This window comes from Eurytemora carolleeae, unplaced genomic scaffold (assembly GCF_000591075.1).
Source record: "Eurytemora carolleeae unplaced genomic scaffold, Eaff_2.0 scaffold1309, whole genome shotgun sequence".
In the NCBI taxonomy this organism is placed as follows: domain Eukaryota; kingdom Metazoa; phylum Arthropoda; class Copepoda; order Calanoida; family Temoridae; genus Eurytemora; species Eurytemora carolleeae.
The window spans coordinates 55,776-81,942 of NW_019397203.1; the positions used below are offsets into that span (position 1 = coordinate 55,776).

The window sequence follows — 26,167 nt, forward strand, 5'->3', positions numbered from 1 at the left end:
ATACAAGAAGAGTAGGGAGTGTACGGTTTATACACTAGAAGAGTAGGGTGTGTAGGGTTTAGATACAAGAAGAGTAGGGAGTGTACGGTTTATACACTAGAAGAGTAGGGTGTGTAGGGTTTAGATACAAGAAGAGTAGGGTGTGTAGGGTCTATACACTAGAAGAGTAGGGGGTGTAGGGTTTAGATACAAGAAGAAAGAGTAGGGAGAAGGAGTAATACAGAGGGTTACAGTATGCCACAAAGCGAACCTAGACTTTAAAAAACAACTTTAGGGCCGGTCTGAGTACAGGGGGAAACAAACAGTTACAGTTATAACAAAGACGATTTTAAATGCGTCTCTTTATTCACAAATTTTATTTTGGGACACCCTGTATACTGTCAGTAAAAACTTTTATGATATAATAAAAAAAAATAATCGAGATAATAATTATACTAAAAGTCTGTTACTAAATGTGAGTTTATTAGTGAGGTGTAGATATTAGATACATTACATAGAATTAATAGAGATCTCGCAAAAATTTGTGACTAAATAAAATTTTCTAATCTAGGTTTCTACGCAAGACGACATTTGAAGCTGCTTCACAGATTCGCAAGAACAATTGCAAAAACTACGCAAAGAGAGGACGGGAGGAACTCAGGCGCCCAGCTCCGCGGTGAGGGTTCAGCTCCGACTAGAACCAGATCTAGTACAACCGGATCCCGGCTCGTCAAAGATTTAATCTCAAAATCAGACCAACCACTAATTCTTCCATCTTTCTCTGCCATTATTCTAAAAAAAGTATTTTCACAAATATTTTTTTCTCAAATTGTAAATTATTTTCATAACTCAGAGAAACATGGTGTGTACTGTGTACTGTACTGCACCCTGTTTATAACGGCCGTCATGAAAATTATAATAAATGGATGTTTGTTCAAATAAAATGTTCAACCTATATAATCCTGGTGCTAGTATTCTCCAGTATTCCCCCCTTGAACTGCTTGTCATACTCTTGTCGATCCCTTCTACGGTGACCAGCGCAGCTGCGACCCCTTGACCTGATTGATCACGAACCATGCCACGCACACCTCCCAACCCCACTTCTACATACTTCAACAGAGCTTCTCTAAAAAAATAGTTTTATAAAAAAAATCAAGGCAATGTAAGCGTAATTTCCAGTGAGCTTCTATGCAAACATTAATCGATCTTCCTTTAAAAATGTGGAGGATAACGTCGTTTTTATGACTCTTATTCTGAAAACGTATTCATTGCTTTTGATCAGAAAGAAATGCGACGGTCAATTTTGATTTTAGCGAAAAATGCCTTTTGTAATTGTTTCTGAGAATTAAAAAATACTTAAGTATTTTTATTTGAAATTGATTCCTCTCAAATTTACGAAAAAAGTACTGTTGCAAATAGGGTATTGTTATTTGTACATGGAGGCTCGATCACTTGAAATTACACTCACAGTCCCTTTAAGGTAGATTTTAAAAATAACTGTAATTTATCACAATATATTTTATCCTATGCTAGTACATTTTTTCCTATTAGTTTACAAGTAAATTTATAGTCATGTTTGATTCAATATACATATTTTGATGGTAAAAATGCTCTAAACTGTAATTATTTGAGTCATCCATTTCGTTGTCTTTTTTCGATGATATGGTATTTTGAAATTATTTCCTCCGATATTCTGCTGTCCGGAGACCGTATTTTGATAGTAGAGTTAAACAAGGTTTCTCTTATGTAATTGTAACTTTGCATTCAGATATGGATTATTTCAACCTCCTGCCTCAATGGTCCGGGGATAATTTTCCCCTTCATTATCTGTATATAATTATAAAGTAGTAAACTTTGTTTGTTGATTTGGACGTCCGATCATAACTGACTGATTTGGGACAAATTTGATTGAGGAATTTGGGGGAATCACAGGAGTGTTCTGAGTTGGGTTTGAAAATTCGTAAATGGTTGAGTGAATTGACTTTTTTTAGCGACATTTAAGTCTTAAGACAAAGCCGCATAATGCGTTGTTAAATGACATACAAGAATGAATAATTTATATGTTGAAGGATTCTATGATTACATAATAACTGAAATTATAAGTATGTCATGTAATGAGTAATGATCAATGTTGTCTATTTGTGCATAATTTTGCATATTTTTCTCTTTTCTTTTGGAAACCTGTATTTTCAAAAATTTATTTAAACAAATTTGAACTACACCATTTATATATGTATTTATATCTTTGTGGTGAATAAATCTTTATAGTAATAATAAAACTGGTTTGCTTTCTAAAGCGAGTACAACCATTACGACAGTTTATGGGCGACAGAACTAATAATTGTTGACCAAGCGCTGAGGCTAATTGATTCAGTATACTGTGTTTAATTTACGTTTTATATTTTAGTGTTTATGGGTATACACAATTACAGGACTTGCTTGGGGGAGGGGGTCTGATTTAAGAAAACTGCGTAAACTTTTTTATTTTTTTTTTTACTTCTCTGCCTTTTATAAATTAACTCAGGCCATGTCAGGTCCAAGTACAGTGAAACCCTTAATAACGAATACATCGAAACAATTCATCAAATGTCGTATTCTTCACTTTTTGATAATGGAATGTTGCAGATATTTAGTTTTTTAATTAAATGATTATATGGAACTCTTTAAAACTGTTCCCGCATATTCATGGATATTTATTTATTTTTCGCAAACACTGAAATTTACGTAATATAGTATAAAACTCATTGAAAAATTGTCAAGACGACATTTGATAAATTCTTCCGATGTATTCGTTATTAAGGGTTTCACTGTAGACAAATGTTAAAAAAGTCACGTTGTCAAACATAAAAATTTCCTTAGAAAGGAGTTCTTTCATAACCTTCGGAGGTTCAGAGACCGGCCTCTCAGAGAGAAACTAAAACCATGATTACGTAAAAAAAATTACAATTTTATTGGATGAATCATTAATTTGCCGAGCGGAAAATAATTCCTGTTTTATAATTAGAATTTTCCAGATATAATAAAAAGTATTTTAAGAGTTCTGAAATGAATTTAAAGAGATTCTCTATTCAAACTGGAATCAATAATGAGAATATCGATTTACTACAGGATGTCCCAAGAAACATAACAGTTAAAAGAAAATTTGTAGATCTTTTATCTTTGAAATATTTTGTGTCATTTTTTTGCCAGCCTACTTTACAAACATGATTCTTGAAAACAATATTCTCTAAAAAACTGCCATGGACCATATGGGTATTTTGTCAATATTGTTCTTTTAATTGTCTCGATCTTATAACTGCAGCTGTTTCGTGGCCCAACATGTGTTCACCGAATTCAGATAAGGTTTGTTTTCCTCAATGGTGGCTTTCTCATCAAAAATAATGAATCAATTAAAGGGAGTGACCAGCAATGTATGGTAGTTGAACTGAGAATGTAATATTGTGGAAAAAAAATTTAGGATTCATTTGAGACATATAAAACGTTTTAATGATGTATAATTACTGAGTTTGAGCGCAAAGTCGACGTTCAAATCATCCATTTGGTTGGTTACGTTTTGAGAATCGAATTGTTTAAAATCATTAAATAACAACGGCGAAAAATATATCAATAATTCTCTACAGCAAACTAATTGAATGTTTGGGAACATATTTCTCAATAGAATTTGTCAATAAATCAATGTTAGAATCAATTATTCTATTGATTATTATGTTGAATTTCTTATTCTTTACGAATTTGTTCGCAGATTTCTACAAAACTCTTCAATTGTCGTCTTTTCAATAAAAATTCCAGAAAATCTACAGAAAATGTTCGTGAACAATAAGACATTACAGAAATAATAACTGAATAAGATTACTTATTTTCGATGATAAGAGATAATTTTTATTTTCTCAATCTGCTCTTAGACAGCTAATCAGTTAATTGTAGAATTTTTGTTACAATTTTTGTCGTCGTTCTTTAATAATTAAAAAAACCGATTCTCAAACGCAACCACCCAAATGGATAATTTTGAGCAACGACTTTGCCCTCAAACTCAGTAATTATACATTAATAAATTTTTTATATGTCTCAAATGAATCCTAAAAAATGTCTCTACAAATCTACATTCTCAGTTCAAGTACCATTCATTGCTGGTCACTCCCTTTAATATTGCAAAGGCTGGGGAGTAGGCGGTGAAAATATTTTAACATTTCTTATCTATTTGTTTAGGAATAGATCTGTATATCAAAATAACATTTAGACGAGTTTCTTGCTTCTTGAAATTTCTAACCAGAAACCGGTTTTTATGATATTTAAAGTTCACACGTTCACATTGAAATATTAAAAAAATGATTTATTCAACTTGAGACTCTTTTTATTTTTTGATGGCTACCTAACTATCCAGTTTCGGTTTTCTGATCTAAGAGTCAGAAATTCTGTTTTATGAATATATANATCTAGTCCAAAAACTGATACCCCTTAGAGGGTGGGTAAAGCGTTTTTTTTCTATTTTTTCTATTGTTTTTGCCTACAATGTCCATTTTGAGAACATTACGTTGAATCTTCTTGAGATTTAATTAAACGTTTATGGTAAGTTTGGCACTATTTGAACTAAAATTTAGACAAAAATTGTGAGTTGTTACTAATTTTGGAGCATTCTGAAAAGACAAAACTTAAAATCCAAACCTGGACGATATTATTGCGTATTCGAACTATTTCCTTCTGAATAATTTAGTTAAAACCGTGTGTTTGTGTGTGCTAGGCCTTCAGTTAAATGAAGAGTTTGCATTTGCCATTTCATACGGTTGTCTTTGTATATATCATACAATGAAGACTGCTTTTTATTTGAATTTTAAATTTTTACTAAGCTTTCAAACAGCATGGCTACAAATAAACATGGAAACAAAGAGAAGCTGTCATTCTCTTCATTTCCTTGTATTAAACTTGTAATACAAAAAAGCTGGTTAGAAATAAAACTTGAATAGAAAAGTTGTTTTCATTATATTGATATAAACGCCAACCACTGTACTTGATTCTGAAATAGAGATCAATATGTAGTGACTAGAAATAAAACTTGAATAGAAAAGTTGTTTTCATTATATTGATATAAACGCCAACCACTGTACTTGATTCTGAAATAGAGATCAATATGTAGTGACTAGAAATAAAACTTGAATAGAAAAGTTGTTTTCATTATATTGATATAAACGCCAACCACTGTACTTGATTNAAGCAGTCATTCAGGGGGTACTTAAACGTTTAATTGTTTTCAGAACAATCTTTTTAATTGATCTATTTATTTCTAACTGAAAATTCATTTTTATTGTTACCGCCACAAAAACTCCTTAATTTGGAGGTTCTATAAACAAAATCCAGAAACTATTTAATTGCTTTTATTGTAGCACTGTTGAGAATGAATAATACAAATTTTTCAAGAACTTGAACAATGAAGACAAAAATGTTCTTACATTTTACTTACTTCATTTATTTAATCAGCTGAGAAGATTATTATCGATAATTGTTTATGCAAACTTCATTATTACAATATTCAGTTTAATTATGTATGTTTTAGTCAGTACAAAGTCTAGTAAAAGCCTTGAGATTATCAAAACATGTCTCCTGAGCTGAAAACTCATGTATTGGATACTCTTAATCTCGATTGCTAAATCTCGATAAAATGTTGGTTTATTGCTTAATCCTCTCTTTTGTATTTCCCTGTTGGTGTTCGACCACTAAGAGTTTTCTTAATTGCACGCAAAATTTCTAGGCTTGTCATTGGCTGTTCGGTTTCCACAATCGGCACTCTGATTGGTTGCATTATTAGGACACTTTCATTGATATAATTGTAAGATTAAATCAATCTGCAGATTAAAAAAAGAGGAGATTAATCATTTATCTCGATATCCACATTTCTAAAGTTTTCAGCTCCGAATTCTTTGTGTGTACCTATTTTCCTCCCAAAGGTTCTGTAAATCTTGAGGTGAGGGGTATTTACAGCAGGAGAGCTCCAGGGTTAACTCCATACAGTTGGAAAATATATAGTTGAAGTCCTTCAGCAATAGTAGAGTAACTATAGGGATTACAGGAAACATTCTTACAATGTACTTCCACCAGGTAAAAACCGGACTTCCTCTCAATTAGAGATACTTACGAGGAAGTCCGGTTTTACATTAGATAATAGAAATCGACGATAAACGTTTGGAAATGGACATTATACAACAGACTTTAGATAATAGGCAATGGATTTCAATAGACAAAAGACGTCGTTGGACTAATGACATAATACATTATTGTCTTTAGAAAAGGACAATATGAAAGAAAATACATTAAACATTAAACATTTGACAATATAAATTAGACATTAAACATAAAACAATAAGCATCAGCCATTAGTTACTAGACATTTAACCTTAGATAATAGACAATAGACAATTAGCAATAGACAATGGACAGTTAAAAAGGACGTTAGACATTATAACAAGAACAATATCCTAAAAATCATAAATTAGAATTTAGAAATTTTTATATTTTGACATTAGACAAGGGAAGTTAAACAAAAGACATTTCTAGATTGTAATCGACATTAGATAAATCGCAATTTTCTGCTGTTCTTCTATTCCTGCATCCCACCCTCCACTATATACCACTTAGCTCCGTTAGTTATCCCACCAGGAAAATTATCATCATGACATAATCCAGCTCCCTGAAATATTTAGATTATACAGAGAAGATAAATAGTTACAGAGCTACCAGTTTAACTTTATTCTACATAATCCAGTTCCCTGGAATATCTAGATTAAACAGAGATAAAATAGTTACAGAGATGTCAGTTTAAGTTTATTCTACATAATCCAGTTCTCTGGAATATCTAGATTAAACAGAGATAAAATAGTTACAGAGCTACCGGTTTAAATTTATTCTACATAATCCAGTTCTCCATGGAATATTTTGTTTATACAAGTTGGCAGTTTAACTTGTCATAAAACAATATTTAGCTAATACAGAAATTATGAATAGTAACGAAGCTAAAACCAATATTTAGATAGAGAGGATGTATAATTACAAAGCTGGTAATCAAACTTATATCTAAAAACTATTTGAAAATATGTCGTCTTCCTACTCAAGGGTAAAAGTTTTCTTTTCTAAAATTGCATTTTTGGTTTCAAAAAATCTCTTTTAACTGTGAATATAAAGCAAATGACCAAATAAAACACTTAAATATTTGCAAAAGATAGAGATAGTTAAATTTTTCGTTATATAATCATGCTCAAATATCACAAAGAATGTTATTGCAAACTCTGTAATTCATTAGTTCTCTCTGACGCTCATCCAAGTAACGGCTTCATGAATAAGTTCTGTCGAAATTACGACATAAAAATTTAAATATTAATTCTTATAAAAATTTCAAAGTTTCTGAAGAAAAAGAGAAGAATGATATAATTGTTTGATAAATATATTTACAGAGGAACCCTGAACCAACGTGATATTTGGAAAGGAACCTTGAACCAACGTGATATTTGGAAAGGAAACTTGAACCAACGTGATATTTGGAAAGGAACCTTGAACCAACGTGATATTTGGACAGGAAACTTGAACCAACGTGATATTTGGAAAGGAAACTTGAACCAACGTGATATTTGGAAAGGAACCTTGAACCAACGTAATATTTGGAAAGGAAACTTGAACCAACGTGATATTTGGAAAGGAACCTTGAACCAACGTAATATTTGGAAAGGAAACTTGAACCAACGTAATATTTACAGAATAAATATAGTTGTCTAACACTAACTTTGTCACAATACAATTACTCTTACAGTATAAAAAATATAAAATAGAATATAAATGTAAGGAAAACCAATAGAACAGTTAGTTTCGTATTCAGGAAAAAGATACACTTAAACTTTTAACCCTATCCCTGCTGCATGGGGTACTTGAAAACCAGGATACGGTAGGGACCCCCCCCCCCTCTAAATCCCATGTTTGATGTCCAAATATGAAAAATGATATTTCATTGGAAAGCTCATATGGTCTACTTTTAAAATATGCAAAAAATAGAAAATTTGCAAATATTGATTAATTTTGCAAAAATCAGTTATGTAGTAAAAATGTTTGCAGAAAAAGAAAAAAAATGATAAAATATCCATTTTTGAAAAGCCTTTGACCATGCCATTTCAAATATGCAAAAAATTTAGCAAAATTGTTTTATAACTTGATGTGTAATAATTAAGAAAAACTAAAAATGTGCATATTTCTTTTGACAGGTCGTATGCAAATAATTTGCAAAACTTTGTAATCCGTTTCCTTGTGTTCCAAAAAGCTAAAAATTATCAAATCTGACGACTGAAAGTGAGTCAAAACAAAGATTTAGTTTGTTACAGGAAAAAGCAGTCATTCAGGCATTGTGCCTGAGGGCCCAGGCAGTTAGAATAAAAGCCCGGTTTTATAACAAAAGGGAGGGCAATGGATATTTAGGAAAAGTCAGAAAATTTCAACAGCTTCAGACCAATACTTTTTGAGTTATGTAAAAAAAACTACAGGGGAGGGATTCAAATTGACCCCCCCCCCCCCCAGCAGGAATAGGGTTGCAATTACATCATTGAATAAGTCCTATACAACTTGGAAGAATTCTGAAAAAATGGATATCTTAATTTTTCTGGTTGAAAATTGACAATTTTCTATTATGGGTTCTCTTGAAGAAACAGAGACGAGAAACTGACGGAATTATTTTTTTAAGATGTTAATCTAAATGCTACTAAATCTTTCTCTTTTTGATCAGATTAAGTTTTACTGGCAAGAGGGGTACTTAAAATTAGATCTTTAGTTTTTTGATTTCAACTTCTTTATTATTATCTAAAATTAAGAAATTCAAATATTTTAATAAATATTTAATTTTTTTCCCTGAAAACTGTAAAATGTTGAACCTGGTGCATTGTTGCATGTGAGTTTGCATATAACTGCGCCAGAGCCCGGAATGTTGCATCATCGCCTGTTTTGGATTCCTGAAAGAATATAAAGATTGATATTTTGAGCTGGCAACTCTTGTGTTGGATAATCTCGCTTGCTTAATCTCGATATCCAGTTTGAACACTTTGATTTACTGCTTAATCCTCTCTTTTGGATATTCCTGCTGGATTCCGAACATTAAGAGTTGCGCAAAATTTCCTTGCTTCTGATTGGCAGTTTGGTTTCTGAAAACGACATTCTGATTGGTTGCAGATTAAAAAAAGCAGTTCAAGCATTGATCTCGGAATCCACAATACAAGAGTTCTCAGCTCTAATTTGACATTTCTGAAAGAATTCTGATCACTCTTATTTACTCAGATTGATCCAGAACGGTAGGATCGGGATGAAAAATGACTTTACCTCTCCCTCCTCTCCCTTGCTGTCATCCCAGGGATAGTTTGCCACTACAGCTCCATCATGGAGGTTGGCTGACAGCAGGAACGGATTCTCCAGGATCCAGTTTATCATGGAGATAACCTCAGGCTCCCTTGTAAATAATGTTCTAAGGAATTGAGTTATTTCTACAATCTAATTCTTATATCTTTGCAACCGGATATTGGTAACCTCTGAAATTTCCAACTATTGATTCTGTTAGATCAAATAAGCTTCGTTTGAAATTTCTAAGATTTATACTATAAGGTTGCAAAGATATAGGGGATAGAAAATTTGAGTTTGTGGCAAAAACTCAATTCCTTTGCACAGTGCCCAATTCACAACGATATCCTTGAAACCTTTCTCTGATGATAATTGTGGAAGATATATTGTCATTTTTCTAGATTTAAAAATTTAAAACATTCTGATAATTCCTACATATTTTCTTGCAGTAGAAATGCGCAAGTCACTTTTGTAGAGTTCCACAGTTGAAAATATTTTTTTTTCAAATTATAAACATTGATATCTAATTGACATTCAATTTTATTTAAGGGGATAACAGCCCCTTAAATAAAATTTATTTTGTGGCGAATGTTTAGCTCTTTTGCAAATGAAGCTTTTAAGTAAAAGTGTGCTTAAAGCATCAAAACCATGATTGTAACGTGATATTTTTTTCAAATTCTACACCAGATTACAAACTGATTCAAACGAAAATTGTTTAATGGGTTTCACATTCACTAGAAACCTGATACGATGGCTCGTTTTTAGTCATTAAATTTTGGAATAAAAAACCTACTCTTTATCAATGACGACTTATTTTTTTGTGAAAAAATAACAATACATTGTTCTGCCAAAAACAATATGTTTACCATGGATATATAATAGATGGATAGATGGATATATAATAGTCAAGGTTTGATGTAATTTTTTCGCTGGGGTGTTATGCAGTACGTTAGACATTGGACCCTGGAACTTATAATTTGTCTTTGATTTTCGTAAAGTTAATAGATGTAAAAGGAGTATAGAAAAACATTGTAAGTCTGTAAAACTTTAAGATTTAGCCTCCTTCTTTGTATTATAAAAATTGAATTGGAGATACTAAAGATTTAAACAACCTTGCTGATATTTAATATTTTGAATTTTAAACAAATTTCTCAATATCTTGGTCAATTCTTAAGGTAAAAAAACGGCAGACCACATTTTGGAATTCTGAAAACAAGGCGCCTTTGATGCTACCAACTCTTTGAAGAAAATGCTATGATCACAAGATTTTAGCTACAGTATCTCATTTCTGCTTACTCCAGGGCCCACTATCTACCAAAGTTCTTCTCTAATTTGGACCCTGAACTTCACTACAAACTTTTTTAAAAGTACAAATTATTTTTATAGAATGAACAATAGCCAGAATAAAAATTTGTTACAGTAAAACCTAAAATTTGCTATGCAGAGGTTTTAGAAATTTCTTGAAAATATCTAGGGTCCACTGAGATATAACAGCTGCGTAGCCCACCGACTAAGTTACATGTACACTAGCCCAGAATAGTATAGATCGGTAGATAGAAGCATACATATAAGCGGGCTGTGGTTTTTACAAAGCATTTATGCGTCTAAAGATTTCCAAATTAACCAATACAGATATTTCTATATTTACGTGTCGAGTGAAACTGCCACAGTTCTATTGAATTAAAACCTTAATTGTTGTTATGGAAAAATACCATGAGTTGCCAACAAAAAGTTTGTTTCTCCAATTTTGTAAAAATGTAAACTTTCCAAAACTAAGGTATAATCAGCAATATTATTTCCAATACTAAGGTATAATCAGCAATAATATTTCCAAACCTAAGGTATAATCAGCAATAATATTTCCAAAACTAAGGTATAATAATCAGCAATAATATTTCCAAACCTAATGTATAATCAGCAATAATGTTGGAAATAACGAATACAAATTAAAGAATAAAGTTTTTTCAAAAGAAAATGATCCAAGTACTTTGATTTAAAGAGCTAGATAGGGTGGAGATGTTTTCCACACTGAAAATTTACAAAATGCTGGTGGCCCAAATATTTTCGTATTCATGCTATGAATTGTACCAACAAGTTGTGTTGGCCGTTTAGGTAATATTTCTTTCAACTGTTCATCTCGTTCATCGGTTTCAGTCAGCAGAAAAGTACTTAAATAAAAAGCACAGCTGGTTCTCTGAATTAGCATATACAAAGCAATACAGGCCAGAGGAATTCAGTCTGATCTGTCAGTCAACAAACTCAAATTTTCTTATCCATATATCTTTGCAACCTGATGGTGTCAACTTATGATATCTCAAACTAAGATATTTTTATCCAGCAGACCTCAGAGTTTAAAATATCTAAGGTACTTGAAATTGGGCTGCAAAATATAAAGATTAGAAAATCAAAGTTTGTGGCAAAGACTCAATTCCTTAGTCCTGACAAACGTAAAATGGTACCAATTAAAATTGAAATATTTTATAGTTAGCCCTAAATTTTGTTTAGCAACCGTAACATGTTTAACCTGTTCTCCTTGAGCTGGTTCCTGGATAGGTTCTCATGGTTCCAGGTTGGGAATGCTCGGTTCAGATCAACTCCGTTAGCATTGTGTCTACCGGAGCCAAGATGGTGAGCTGAAATTTGTTACGTTTTTGAAATTTTTATCATTTAAACCAAAATAGGTTACAGGCCAGGGTCAACCTAAATCTCTTCATTACTATTTCTTTTTCATAATGCTTCCCAACTTCCCAAGGATAGTTTCCCAAGCGACAACTTCCCTTAAGTCTGTCCTAGCCGCAGCGCTCTGCCCCTGGCATGTTCTAGTCGCGGCACCCGGTCCCCTAGCCCATCCTAGCCGCAGCGCATGGCCCCCCAATTGCAGCGAGAGGTGCCTCAGAGGGCCTAACCTAACCTTTGGGAAGTTGCCACTTGGGAAGTCGCCCTTGGGAAAATGCCTTTTGGAAAGTACTTAGCACCTTTTAAAATACATAAAGGGTTACCCACAAAGGATTAGACTTCAGAGACGACTGTAAGAACTTTATACTTTATACTAAGGCATACTATTTATTTCAACCCTGATATCGTCATATTCTTAGTTATTAGATAATTATTTCTACAAATTGGAGATCGTAGAAATAATAGTGTATGATTTATTAAATCAGATTACTATGAAAAAAATAATTTAACTCTATGAAAATGTTTCTTTGTCCATCCATCTTTGTCTTTGTAACGTTCTATCTGTAAAATATCCTATCTATGAAATGTCCAATCTATCTGTAAAATATCCTATCTATGAAATGTCCAATCTATCTGTCTATAACCTAAACTCTTCCTTGCATTATGAATCGGTACTTATCTATTCTTTTTGTATTATCCTTTCTATCATTTTGTTTGCACCGTATTGCTGTTTGAAATGATCAGTACTCGCTATGTCTAGGATTCAAGTTCGTTCACATTTATATTAAAGGTCATTTATTTTACTAATTGATAAAAACATGCAATTGAATACGTAACTAGTTTATTTTTGTTTTTGGAAAAGTTTTTCATTTATAGCCTCTCTGCGCACTATCTATCTATCTGCTGACGTCATTTAACTTTTAGATAATCTTACCGTCACACACAAACTTGAGTTTAGATAATCTTACAGTAACATACATTCGGGATACTCTAGTTTTGATAATCTTACCGTCACATACAAACTTGAGTTTAGATAATCTTACAGTAACATACATCCGGCATACTTGAGTTTAGATAATCTTACTGTCACATACGAACCTGAGTTTAGATAATCTTACAGTAACATACATCCGGGATACTTGAGTTTAGATAATCTTACAGTAACATACATCCGGGATACTTGAGTTTAGATAATCTTACCGTCACATACATCCGGGATACTTGAGTTTAGATAATCTTACCGTCACATACAAACTTGAGTTTTGATAATCTTACCGTCACATACATCCGGGATACTTAAGTTGCTGTTCTCGAACCCGTCTGGGTTTAAGGACGGAAGGATATGAAGATCTATGTTGTCAATTAGAGACGAGATCCTAGAGTTTCTTTCGTAGTTCTCAACAAGATACCTATAATATACAGGATGGTTCACATCATATTAGAGTAAAAAAGTAGATCTTGTATTTCATGGATTAATATTTTTTATGTAAATGCGCTTATCAAGTAAAAATATATATGTGTGCCTATCTAATCAGTTGATTAACATATAAAATTATATATTATATTTTCAGAATCTTTAATTGCATATACCTAAATATATACGTGTATCTATCTAATCAGTTGATTAACATATAAAATTATATATTATATTTTCAGAATCTTTAATTGCATATACCTAAATATATACGTGTATCTATCTAATCAGTTGATTAACATATAAAATTATATATTACATTTCAGGAAACTATAATTGCATAAACCTAAATTAAACATAGTCCGCTTTGTAAGAGGTGAATGAACTGGATAAAAACATGGTGACAACTGGAGTTCAGTTTCTACTTAATTTTTCTCATCCTCCAATATTTTTTATAAAAGATAGATACAAGTTGTATTCCGTAAAACAACCTCACGTTGAAATTTAGCTACTTCTGCGTGTATCTATCTATTTATTTGTTCAGTAATGCACTTCTAAAAAGGTTGTATACATAGAGAATAGAATATATATATAGAGAGGAATTTACTAGAAAAAAGTGTAAAACGGCCATTTTGTTGTACTGTTTCCATATACTGCAGGTGTACTTCACATAGTCTAATCCAACGCTTGGTGAAAGATTAAATATTGAATTGAAAGACAACCACGTGGAAGAAAGATATTGAAAGATCAAAATTTGAAGAAGTACCGGGAAAATATAAACTATTCTCCTACTAAACAGTATACCTGGAGAATATAAACTATTCTCCTACTAAACAGTAAACCTGGAGAATATAAACTATTCTCATACTAAACAGTAAACCTGGAGAATATAAACTATTCTCCTAGTATACCTGAAGAATATAAAATATTCTCCTGCTAAACAGTATACCTGGAGAATATAAACTACTCCCTACTAAACATTATACCTAGAGAATATAAACTACTCCCTACTAAACATTATACCTAGAGAATATAAACTACTCCCTACAAAACAGTATGCCTGGAGAATATCAACTTCTCTCCTACTGAACCGTATACCTAGAGAATATAAACTGCTCTCCTACAAAACAGCACACCTGAAGAATATAAACTACTCCCTACTAAACAGTATACCTGGAGAATATAAACTACTCCTACTAAACAGTATACCGGGAGAATATAAACTACTCTCTTACAAAACAGTTTACCTGGAGAATATAATCTACTCCCTTCTAAACAGTATACCTGGAGAATATAAACTACTCCTACTGAACAGTATACCTGGAGAATATAAACTACTCTTACTGAACAGTATACCTGGAGAATATAATCTACTCTCTTACAAAACAGTATACCTGGAGAATATCTACTCTCTTACAAAACAGTATACCTGGAGAATATAAACTACTCCCTACTAAACAGTATACCTGGAGAATATAAACTACTCTCTACTAAACATTATACCTAGAGAATATAAACTGCTCCCTACAAAACAGTATACCTGAAGAATATAAACTTCTCTCCTACTGAACAGTATACCTGGAGAATTTAAACTACTTTCTACTAAACAGCATACCAGGAGAATATAATCTACTCTCCACTAAACAGTATACCCGGAGAATATAAACTACTCTCCACTAAACAGTATACCCGGAGAATATAATCTACTCTCCACTAAACAGTATACCTGGAGAATATAAACTACTCTCTACTAAACAGTATACCTGGAGAATACAAACTACTTCCTACTAAACAGTATACCTGGAGAATATAAACTTCTCTCCTACTGAACAGTATACCTGGAGAATATAAACTACTCCTTCTGAACAGTATACCAGGAGAATATAATCTACTCCCCACTAAACAGTATATCCGGAGAATATAAACTACTCTCCTACTAAACAGTATACCTGGAGAACGCAAGAAGAACTTCTCTTCCCACTGCCTCGTTACCATGCATATTAGCGATGAGTTTCACCATTGGCCGAAGCTTTGGGCGTTCTCTAGCCACGCCCCCAGCTATTTGAAGCACAGCCAGGTCCCGCCCTCGGACACTTGTACCCACATTATATCGTCTAAAAAGAAATATTCAATAATTATAATCATAGTACCTGAATATTATATTATAATCATAGTACTTGAAAATATTAAATCATCAATTCAAAATATTCTGATGATAATTCGTGATTTTTCATAATTTTGATAATATTAAAAATCCCATATTTATTCTGATTTTACACATTCCTGAAGGGAGCACTAATTTTAAATATCAAAGGAAGGTGTTTCTTCGTTTTAAAAATAAGATTTTTGGTTAATCTTATAAGTATTTTCTTATATATAGAACATTATAATATATTCATCCTATTTATAGTCTGGATACACTATAGTATATCTGGATATGGATAAACTAGTATATACAACAATAAAACCTGGATACACTATGTTTACCTGTACCTCTAGCATACCTGGAAATATGCGGATATGATGAAACCAATGTATCCAACTCTTGAACTAAGGCTGTATAATTATGATATCCCGATATCTCTACCCCAACAGTTTTACCATCGGATTCTAGACAAAAAGAATTCAAACGTTTAAGAAATCCCTCCTCTTGTAAAATTTAAATATGTAAATAAAAATATTGTTGTTGCCAATTCCGGGGGTTTGATTTCGATATATTTAATATTTAATATATGTTTATCTTACTGTAGTTTTATAAGTGCAGAAGATAAACTCATGAACTCATGAACTCATCAACTCATGAACTCATCAACTCATCAACTCATCAACTCATCAACTCATCAACTCATCTACTCATCAACTCATCAACTCATCAACTCATCAACGCATCAACTCATCAACTCATCAACTCATCAACTCATCAACTCATCAACTCATCAACTCATCAACTCATCTACTCATCAACTCATCAACTCATCAACTCATCAAATCATCAACTCATCAACTTATCAACTCATCAACTTATCAACTCATCAACTTATCAACTCATCAACTTATCAACTAATGAACGCATTCACTCATCAACTCATCAACTCATCAGCTCATCAACTCATCAACTAATCAACTTATCAACTAATACACGCATTAACTCATCAACCCATCAACTCATCTACTCATCAACTCATCAACTCATTAACTCATCAACTCATCAACTCATCAACTCATCAACTAATCAATCTTTCAACTGATAAACTAATCAGCCGATTAACTAACCAACTCATTAAATCGTCAATTGATCAATTGATTAGCTTATTAACTCATCTAAATGATATCTTAATGAGAAGGTGCTACAACATAAACTAGCTATAATTACCGACTCCAAAAGCAGATTTAAGGATACATATCAAAATAATCAAACAATTCATTTTTTCAATTTATCTAGAATTTTTGGTCAAGTTGGAATCCTTAAAGAAAACTCTTTTGTTACACGGAATTCTAGAATGAATCAAGAGCTGAAAAAAGTCACCCGAGAAATATTCTTTTTAAAGTTGAAAACCGATATTTTAAATAGATAAAGGCTTGAATAAAGGAAGATTTTATATTGAGAAAAGAAATCATTCATTCATTAATTAGTATAATGTTTATGCACATTTATTACTCAGTTACAATTACCAACTATTAAAACCATCGAACTAATTGAGTGCACAGTATTCACATCTAATTAGCTTTCCCAATTAAGATCCATGGCAACCCTTCATGCACTCAGATTTGCATGAAAACAGAAATCCAGGGGAACAAATTCTAGAAACTAATATTGTTCATTAACATTATATTTAAGTTTAACAGCAATACCTTGCACTCTAAATTTCCAAATTAAAAAAAATCTTATTTTGAAGCAAAAGTTGGATCGCTGCTACAAAAAGCCAAATAAAAATAATGTCTTATATTCAATAAAAAATCGCTTTTTTGGCAGAACTCTAACTTATTTGGCCAGTTTAGCTATTTTTTGTTGAAAATAAACGATTTATGTTCGCTTTATTGGTAGCAATCCAACTTTTGTTGCCAAATGAACGATCTTTCTTATTTCAAAATTTAGAGTGTGAGTTTATTTTGATATTGATTGAAAATGACATAAAGGAAGTTGCGCAGCTCCAACACCAAACCGTGGAAGATTGCTACAACTTCATAAATCTAATGACTCTTGTTTCCTTCAAACGTTACCTACACTATACAACTCAAGTATAGATGTAATCTTTTTGGTCAATCAACTTAATATAATAATGATGTCGATAATTAATTTAACAGTTTTATTTTTATCCAACTCTATGTTGGATAAAAACGACCAGGCTGCATTGTTAACAGTCAATGTTAACAAATTCACCGATTAAACAAAGTTTTAATTCTAATGTCGCTAATCGAGTGCAGTGACAATTCACTTGCCGCCAAACTATTTACTACTTATTATTGTTAGTCAATACAGTTCAATCATCTTTTTAGTCAATTGAATTTCTCTATTAATGAGGTAGATAATTGAGCACAGCTTATACTTTACTATTCTCTGCTCCGCATTATCTATTTTCTATTTCTCTTGCTAATTGTACTAATTGTAATATAGCTCAATATAAATGATAAAAAATTTCGTGCATTTAAACAATTGTGATTTTAATACGAAACATTATTGTTAAACGAATACCTTAAAGAAAATAAAAAAAATATTTATTTTTTAAAGGAATTAAAAAAAAATATAATAAACTGCAAGTTAAACTAAGGTAAGAACTTTTGTGCTGTGAAACTTGGGATATCCTTTGGTAGTCATACCATACATGGATAACTTGGTTTGAGGGATCGAGCAATTCTCAATGAGTTTAAAAGTGTTCACGTTGGATATTGAGATCCAGAGTTCAAGGTTAAAGACACTTCACAAAAACATTATCGACCTCTGATAATTTTAATGCAGCAAACAAATTTAAATCCATTTAAATTAATTCCAATAACTGTAATTACAAATTAAAGATTCAAGCTCTTTTATTATGTAACTATCTCCGATATCGATTTTTAACATATCATTTTTGTTTGCTGTTTAGTACTAAGCAATTTCGTTTCTTGCAGTAAGAAGCACTTCCATTTCCTGCATTTTTGATCACTTCCGTTTCCTGCAGTACGGATCACTTCCGTCTCTGCATACAGTACGGAACACTTCCGTTTCATACAGTACGGAGCACTTCCGTTTCATACAGTACGGAGCCCTTCCGTTTCATACAGTACGGAGCAATTCCGTTTTCTGCAGTATGGAGCACTTCCGTTTCAAACAGTACCACTTCCGTTTTCTGTAGTATGGAGCACTTTCGTTTAGGAGTACGGAGCACTTAAAACTTTTTCAGATATTAATTTTTTAAATATCAGTTTGTTTGCTGTTTAGCATGGAACACTTCCGTTTCCTGTAGTGCAAAGCACTTCCGTTTCCTGCCTTACGGAGCACTTTCGTTCCCTGCAGTACAAATCACTTCCGTTTTCTGCAGTACGGAGCACTTCCGTTTCCTGCAGTGTAGTTTTTGAAACGGACGAGATTTTCTTTTTCCCGTTGATGTTAATTTAAACTTTCTAATTATATCAATATTATGTAAAGATTAAGTAATAAAAAAATATTAACACTAAATAAGTGCAATATATTTTTACTTGTTATGCAACTTTAAAATTGTATAAACACCATATTTTTGTTGTTAAAATGTTAAAAGACCCAGACCGTAATTAATGATAAACCCTTATCAATTCTAGGCGAGTTTGCTTTTGCAATTGGTCTCCACTGAATTGTAGAACTTTCCGCAGATTGGATCTTAAAGAGCAATGCAATTAGATTTTAAAAATGTATAATTGATTTCTTTTCTCTCTGCACCTAATTAGATAAAGTTCAAGGGTAAACATGAAAACTTTTTCCCTTTGGATATTATTTCCTATCCCTTAAACTAATTGCATTGTTACAGTGATAACCAGAAAACAATGGAATATGAAGACGACATTATGGCAAAATCAAGTGTATTTTATGTTGTTACAAAGCAAATAGTTTTACTAGTCACTAATTAAATCACTAATTTAGTGAGACGGGCTTGTTCCAACTGCACATTTGCAGTTTCTCATGCTTATTGGACTTTTTAAAGTTAAAACTTGATTATAAAATCGTCTTCCTATTTTAGAGTTTTTTGGTTAGCACTGTAGTTTTTCTTTGAGATTCACGGAAATACAATAAACAGACTAACATTTTCTCCCACTGCACAGTTTTAGCTCATTAACTCATTAACTCATCAACTCATCAACTCATTAACTCATCAACTCATCAACTCATCAACTCATCAACTCATCAACTCATCTACGCATCAACTCATCAACTCATCAACTCATCAACTCATCAACTCATCAACTCATCAACTCATCAACTCATCTACTCATCAACTCATCAACTCATCAACTCATCAACTCATCAACTCATCAACTCATCAACTCATTAACTCATCAACTCATCAACTCATCAGTTCATCAACTCATCAACTCATCAACTCATGAACTCATCAACTCATCAACTCAACAACTCATCAACTCATTAAATCATCAACTCATCAATTCATCAATTCATCAAATGCAACAAATAAAATGGGCTCCGGGCGGGATCTATTCTAATTAATTAATTATATTTAAAAATCTCTAATTATACTTACCATCTCCTAAAGTATTTACAATGATTAATAGTAGAATTAACAAATGATACATGTTCCTGAACTATTAGCCTAAACCATAAAGGTTCAGGTTGGTTCAATATCTCCGGATACACTAAACTATACTGGAGAAACCCTTGGTAACGACTGAGCAGGAGGAGAGAGTTCACACGACTGAGAAAGATGTACATTACCTGTATTTAGTATACTTAGTTCACAATATATAAACTCATGCAACCAAGGACTACATTCAGGCAGTATAGTTGAATACAGGCAGAACTTGGGTTTTGGCAGTAGTTTGGAAATCCAATTCAAGTAATATTAGGATACAGACATCAATTTGATACAGAAAGTGGGATAAAGCCATAGGCAGTATAATTTGGTATGTCAGACTCAGAAAACAGTTTGATACAGTGTTCACCTAAATATTGTGAAATAATTGTCGGTTTCATTCGGTCTTTTCATTTGCTTTCAGTATTTTTGTTGTTTTTATTTCTGAAAATATTAGGGGCAAATTTTTAATAAACCAGTTTCAAAGTAGTCCTGTGTGACTTTTCTCCATTTCTTTAACAAAGAAAGCATAAGTTATTTCTAAATGTTAAAAAAAATCAGATACAATTGTAAAGAAATCCTTGGTGAAATTTTATACTTTAAAGAGATGTCCCTGTTCAGTGTTCAGTACAAATTAAAGATGTCCCTCTTCAGTGATCAATACAAATTAAAGATGTCCCTGTTCAGTGTTCAGTACAAATTAAAGATGTCCCTGTTCAGTGCTCAGTACAAATTGAAGATGTCCCTGTTCAGTGTTCAGTACAAATTGAACATGTTCCTGTTCAGTGATCAGTACAAATATAAATGTTCCTCTTTGAATTACATACAGGGTGTCCCACATCAATTAGACCGCGTCAATGGGTCTAAATTACGATTTAGGGGACAAATCAGGAAAGTTAAGAAAGATTAATCATTTTAAAACATTTGATAAGGCGAATAGAAAATTTTGTTTGCAGAAAATGCTAGATGTTTTGAGTATTATGTGCGTACTTTGGCGTTAAAGATTAGAGATAATCTAATATGATATGGAACGCTCTGTAGACTCAAATATTATAAAAGTAACTTCCATAATATTTTTGAGAGGAATGCAAACAAAGCTCACTCTGGGCAGTACTTGATGTGTTTACAATATAATAGCTTCTTGGTTTACATTACATCTAGAATCAAGATTATATTAGCGGTTTATCAATTTATATTTACAGATACATTGGATACGACTTTTAGTATATCAAAAAATCATCCCCTTCCGTGAGATTAAAGTGTATAAGTGTGTAATGTCAATGATTAAATTCAAAAACTAAATTTGATTTAAGCCCTTATACCGAAGCTTCGTTTAAATGTCTTCTTCCATTATTCCACAGGGAATCCAGAGATAAAATTGTTCATGGAGTTTTAGCCTCGTGTTCCTTGTATGTTTTGAATGTCTTCTTCCATATACTGTAAAAGATACTGAAGACTTTTTGCATTTTATTTCGTAAAAATATCTTTTACTTTGAACTCCTAATTTTACTATAATATATGACCCATTAAAATATTCTTTATTTCTCTCTTTACACATAGATATTATCCATAAGAAAATAAGTATTCAAAACATGATTTGAAGTTTTATTGTATTATTAATAATATAGATTCATATATATCTATATATCTGGTATATACAGGGATATCGTCTTTGTTATGAATTAGCATTGTAATACCTAATTTCAAAAGCCATAATATTATTATTTATTTATTTTATGAAAAGGGTAAAAGACTGTAAAGATATGTCTATAATGTGTCCGCAAGATGAACAGTGAAGACGGACAAGTTTACTCTATTTGTATACTGCAATTTTCTTGTTTTACTAAGTACAACCGAGGCATGGTCAAAACATAAACAAACAAAATGTGAACATAGCAGACGAAACTCTTACAGATTACAACTTTCTCAGTAGGTATCAAATGCTTGAATAAGCCATTAACAATGCAAGGCAAAAGACTTAATTTAAACTTTGAATTGTCGTATTCTATCAGTTTCATGTCCTCTTTACGGTCTCATTTTTTGTGGGTAGCCCTGTATTTTCATTTTTCGGACCTCTTCTGGTTCCAGTATATGAGGATTACAGGGTTAACCGCAAAGGAGACTTCAGATCGTCAAACAATTTGGAATTTTCAAAATCTCAGAAAAAAATCGATAAAAGAGCAACAATTTAAATTTCTCAAAATAGTATTTTTGTAATTAAGTTTTAAAATATACGTAAAGGTTTTCTATTTAATATTTTCTTATAACAATGGTTCCATTAATCTGTAAACTTTAGTTTTTTTGTCAAATCCTTTAGCAACCATTGAAAAATAATATTAAACACTACGGATCAAATTCGACCTTCAAATCGTCATATTGAAAAAGTGAAAGGTCGTAATTAAAGTCTCATCCTATGTGGGTAACCCTGTAAATATCATAGAGAAAACAGAAAATAAACTCTCAGACTGAAAATATTAGAGCAGCAATATATTTAGATTATCCAGATCTAGTCAATTCACTATAGTTTCAGTAGAAGTTGATATTTCCATTTACTGATATCCCCGATTTAAGGATTAATATCTCTAATTGGATAATGAGATAGATAGAAAGATAGATATTACCGCCAAACTATTTCTATTGGTTCAGAATAGACATCAAACACATGACTGAACTCTGATTGGATAATGAGATAGATAGAAAGATAGATATTACCGCCATACTATTTCTATTGGTTCAGAATAGACACCAAACACATGACTGAACCCTGGTTGGATAATGAGATAGATAGAAAGATAGATATTACCGCCATACTATTTCTATTGGTTCAGAATACACATCAAACACATGACTGAACCCTGGTTGGATAATGAGCTAGATAGAAAGATAGATATTACCGCCATACTATTTCTATTGGTTCAGAATACACATCAAACACATGACTGAACCCTGGTTGGATAATGAGATAGATAGAAAGATAGATATTACCGCCATACTATTTCTATTGGTTCAGAATACAGATCAAACACATGACTGAACCCTGGTTGGATAATGAGATAGATAGAAAGATAAATATTACCGCCATACTATTTCTATTGGTTCAGAATAGACAACAAACACATGACTGAACCCTGATTGGATCAGGCTCTAATGGAGCGGCAAGTAAATAGAAAATCTTTAAATCTTTAAAACAATATCATAAAAATCATATTTTGTACTTTGAGAATGTTCTCTGAGAGTGAGGGATACGCTAATATCTCCTTTTTATAAGGAAAATTTTACGATTTTTCAATATTACACAATATTCATTTACAATATATTTATTGTACATACAAAACATGATATAAAATGGAAAAATACTCTGTGTTTGGCAAACAAAAAGTTGAAAAATGTTTTTTTTAATATAGATTTTTTTTAAAAAGAAATTTTTTGAGAAAAAATAGTCATTTTTGGAAAAAAAATTTAAAAATTTACATCCATTTTTCAAGGGTTTTTCAATTTTTAGATCTGTAGCCTAAATAACAAAAGAGTGTTTTTAGATATACCAGCTATACATTAAAAAGCGAACATAGAAATAGTTACGTATTTTGAAACTGAAAGAGATTGTGATGTCAAACGTCGCACAACAATTTTATTTAAATTGGACCTTATTCTTTTCCTAATGTAAAACAATAATAACAAAAATCCCATAAAAATATTTGCCGCAATAACGACCTCCAAGTCGTCTCTCAACATATGGTTCAACTTTTTTTCCACCAAAATTGAGGATGGAGATAAACTTAATATTTTAAATTCATTTTACACAGTTGGACCCATAAAGCTCTGGAAGAGAAGGTCGAAATTTAGATATGTTTCATGTTGGATGGGTTAGTTAAACTTGTAGCTTGAGTCTAAACACAGTTAAACAAACTGTTTTACTTTGTGTAACCATCAACACCTATTTAATTTACAAGATTCTGGTGCTCCCTAAAATGTGAAGGACCATTTATGAAAAAACCACTGCAGACACTGTGTAACTGTAGAGTTTGGAGGAAATTTAAGAGACAACTGACAGTACAGAATTAGTTTAGTCTTTCTCTTTACATTAATCTCCGTATGCTCGTTATTCCAAATCACCGAATGAATCATTATAGCAGGTAACATATTTAGGCCTAAATCAGATTATCAAAATTTTTGCAAATGTTATGCTGAAAAAGTTTAAGGTCTTCATTAAAGTATCATCCTTTTGTGGGTAACCCTGTAATGTAGAATAATTGCATAATAAAAAACATGTAGAAAACAAAATTTTATTAACTTTAATTTAACATTTTATTTTACAGAAAACACTTCACTGGTTATTTTGTAAAATAAGTTTCGACAGCTTCAACGTAATCTCTTTTTTTTAGACTTTCATTTAGTAATTTTGCATGATGTTTCATACGAATACACGTATAACAGGATATCACCTACTTCGTGAGTTCATATGCATGATTGTCCATTGTCTTAAAGCAATTTCCATGGACACTAAAAAAATTGGTGATTATTTTTAAAATAAGATAGTCAACATAATACTTTTTGGTCAGCCAATTTTTTTCTTTCAGTTCAATTTCAATAATTTTTTCTGAAGTTTCAGTTATTTTTAACACAAATGGGCTTGGATATGTAAGAAAATTTCCAAAATCTCTGGTTTTTGTTAAAGTAATTGATTCAGGCTGGTTGAATTTAATGAAAGAAACACAAAGATTACAATTTAGTTTCCGTAATATTTGTTTAACCACGAATCCTGATACATACTCGACTACATTTGGTTTATATTCTGTAAAGGTTACATTTTTTATATCATCAACAGTAACATCATCAAAATTATAAATATCGCAAATATAATTAAAGTTTCTGGTTCTTTCGAACACAGGGCTCCACATGTCTACATTAAGAGCAATTAAAGGAGACAGATGCCCGTTATAAGTAGGATATCTACAGTTCAGGAGGTCAAAAATATTGTTCATGAAGTAGCAAAACTCTTCAGTTGCTTCAGAGCCGGCAAACTGAGGAAGTTTTAAAACCTCTCTGCAAAATTTAAGACTTCTTCCTACTCTTTGTGAAAGTACTTGCACGGCTAAATTAACTTTCATTATCTGATTTTTGAAAAAAATATGTTTGTATGTCAACTTGTTACCACTATGTAACTGTTCTTTACTATTCTCTATGTATTTGTGAGTGAACTGTAAAAAGATGCAAAACTATAACTAGAAATTAGAAATTAATACATGCAAGATATTTGTTTTTCTTCACCTCTCCTAGGACTCATAGTTACTGATGGCTATCGTTTTGAGACATTTAGATTTTTTACATTTAAAGTGTTTCACAAATATATTTCCTCAATAAGTTTGCTTTCATTACCCAATACCCCCTTCCCCAAGCATACCCCAGTAAAGCCCAGTATGTTTGCAGTACATTGTAGTACCCTGTACCCTGAAGTACGCTGTATACCCTGTTACAATCGGTAATGGTACATCGTCTATACGCAACATCCCCCTACTGAACTTCTGACCTACTAACTTTCCGACCTACTGCAATATCGGACCTATGTCAGCTGTTTATTTTTGTATTATTTGAGGGTTAGGTTAGGTTAATACAATTTTTGGGCCAGCGCTGCGGCTAGGACAGGCTAGGGGCCGAGCGCCGCGACTAGGACAGGCTAGGGGGCCGGGCGCTGCGGCTGTAAAACCACGTGCTAGTAGGCCGGATGTGTAGTATAGCGGATTTCGCGTAGGTCAGAAGTGGAGTATAGCGGATTTGCGTAGGTCGAAAAATGCACCACCCTGAAAACATAAATCACTTTCCATAAAAAGATTTGGGAATCACAAATGGGTGTTTTTGCCATCCCTCCCTCCAATGAATCGTCATCTGTTTAGTTTTAAACCATCAACAGAATCTCTCTTTTGCTGTTTTACATGAATGGAAATAATGCAAAATTAGAGTACAGTGCAACCCAGAAAAGCTTCTATTT

The 26,167-nt window shown here is 32.1% G+C and overlaps 1 protein-coding gene across 2 annotated transcripts; it reads right to left on the reverse strand.

Moving 5' to 3' along the window:
• Positions 1–441: 441 nt before the first annotated feature.
• LOC111712708 (carboxypeptidase D) lies at positions 442–20,319 on the reverse strand. 2 transcript variants are annotated; one of them, XM_023487401.1, is made up of 11 exons: positions 20,134–20,319; positions 15,928–16,033; positions 15,373–15,537; positions 13,285–13,418; positions 11,858–11,966; positions 9,319–9,445; positions 8,877–8,954; positions 6,575–6,658; positions 5,902–6,005; positions 932–1,105; positions 442–771 (listed from the first exon to the last, which is right to left on the reverse strand). In XM_023487401.1, exons 1-11 carry the CDS (start codon positions 20,183–20,185, stop codon positions 582–584), a joined length of 1,323 nt encoding a protein of 440 aa, XP_023343169.1. In that variant the 5' UTR covers positions 20,186–20,319; the 3' UTR covers positions 442–581. The 2 variants fall into 2 exon arrangements, with proteins under 2 accessions (XP_023343169.1, XP_023343170.1); XM_023487402.1 differs by lacking the exon at positions 20,134–20,319 and adding an exon at positions 16,797–16,863.
• Between the last annotated feature and the right edge of the window lie 5,848 nt (positions 20,320–26,167).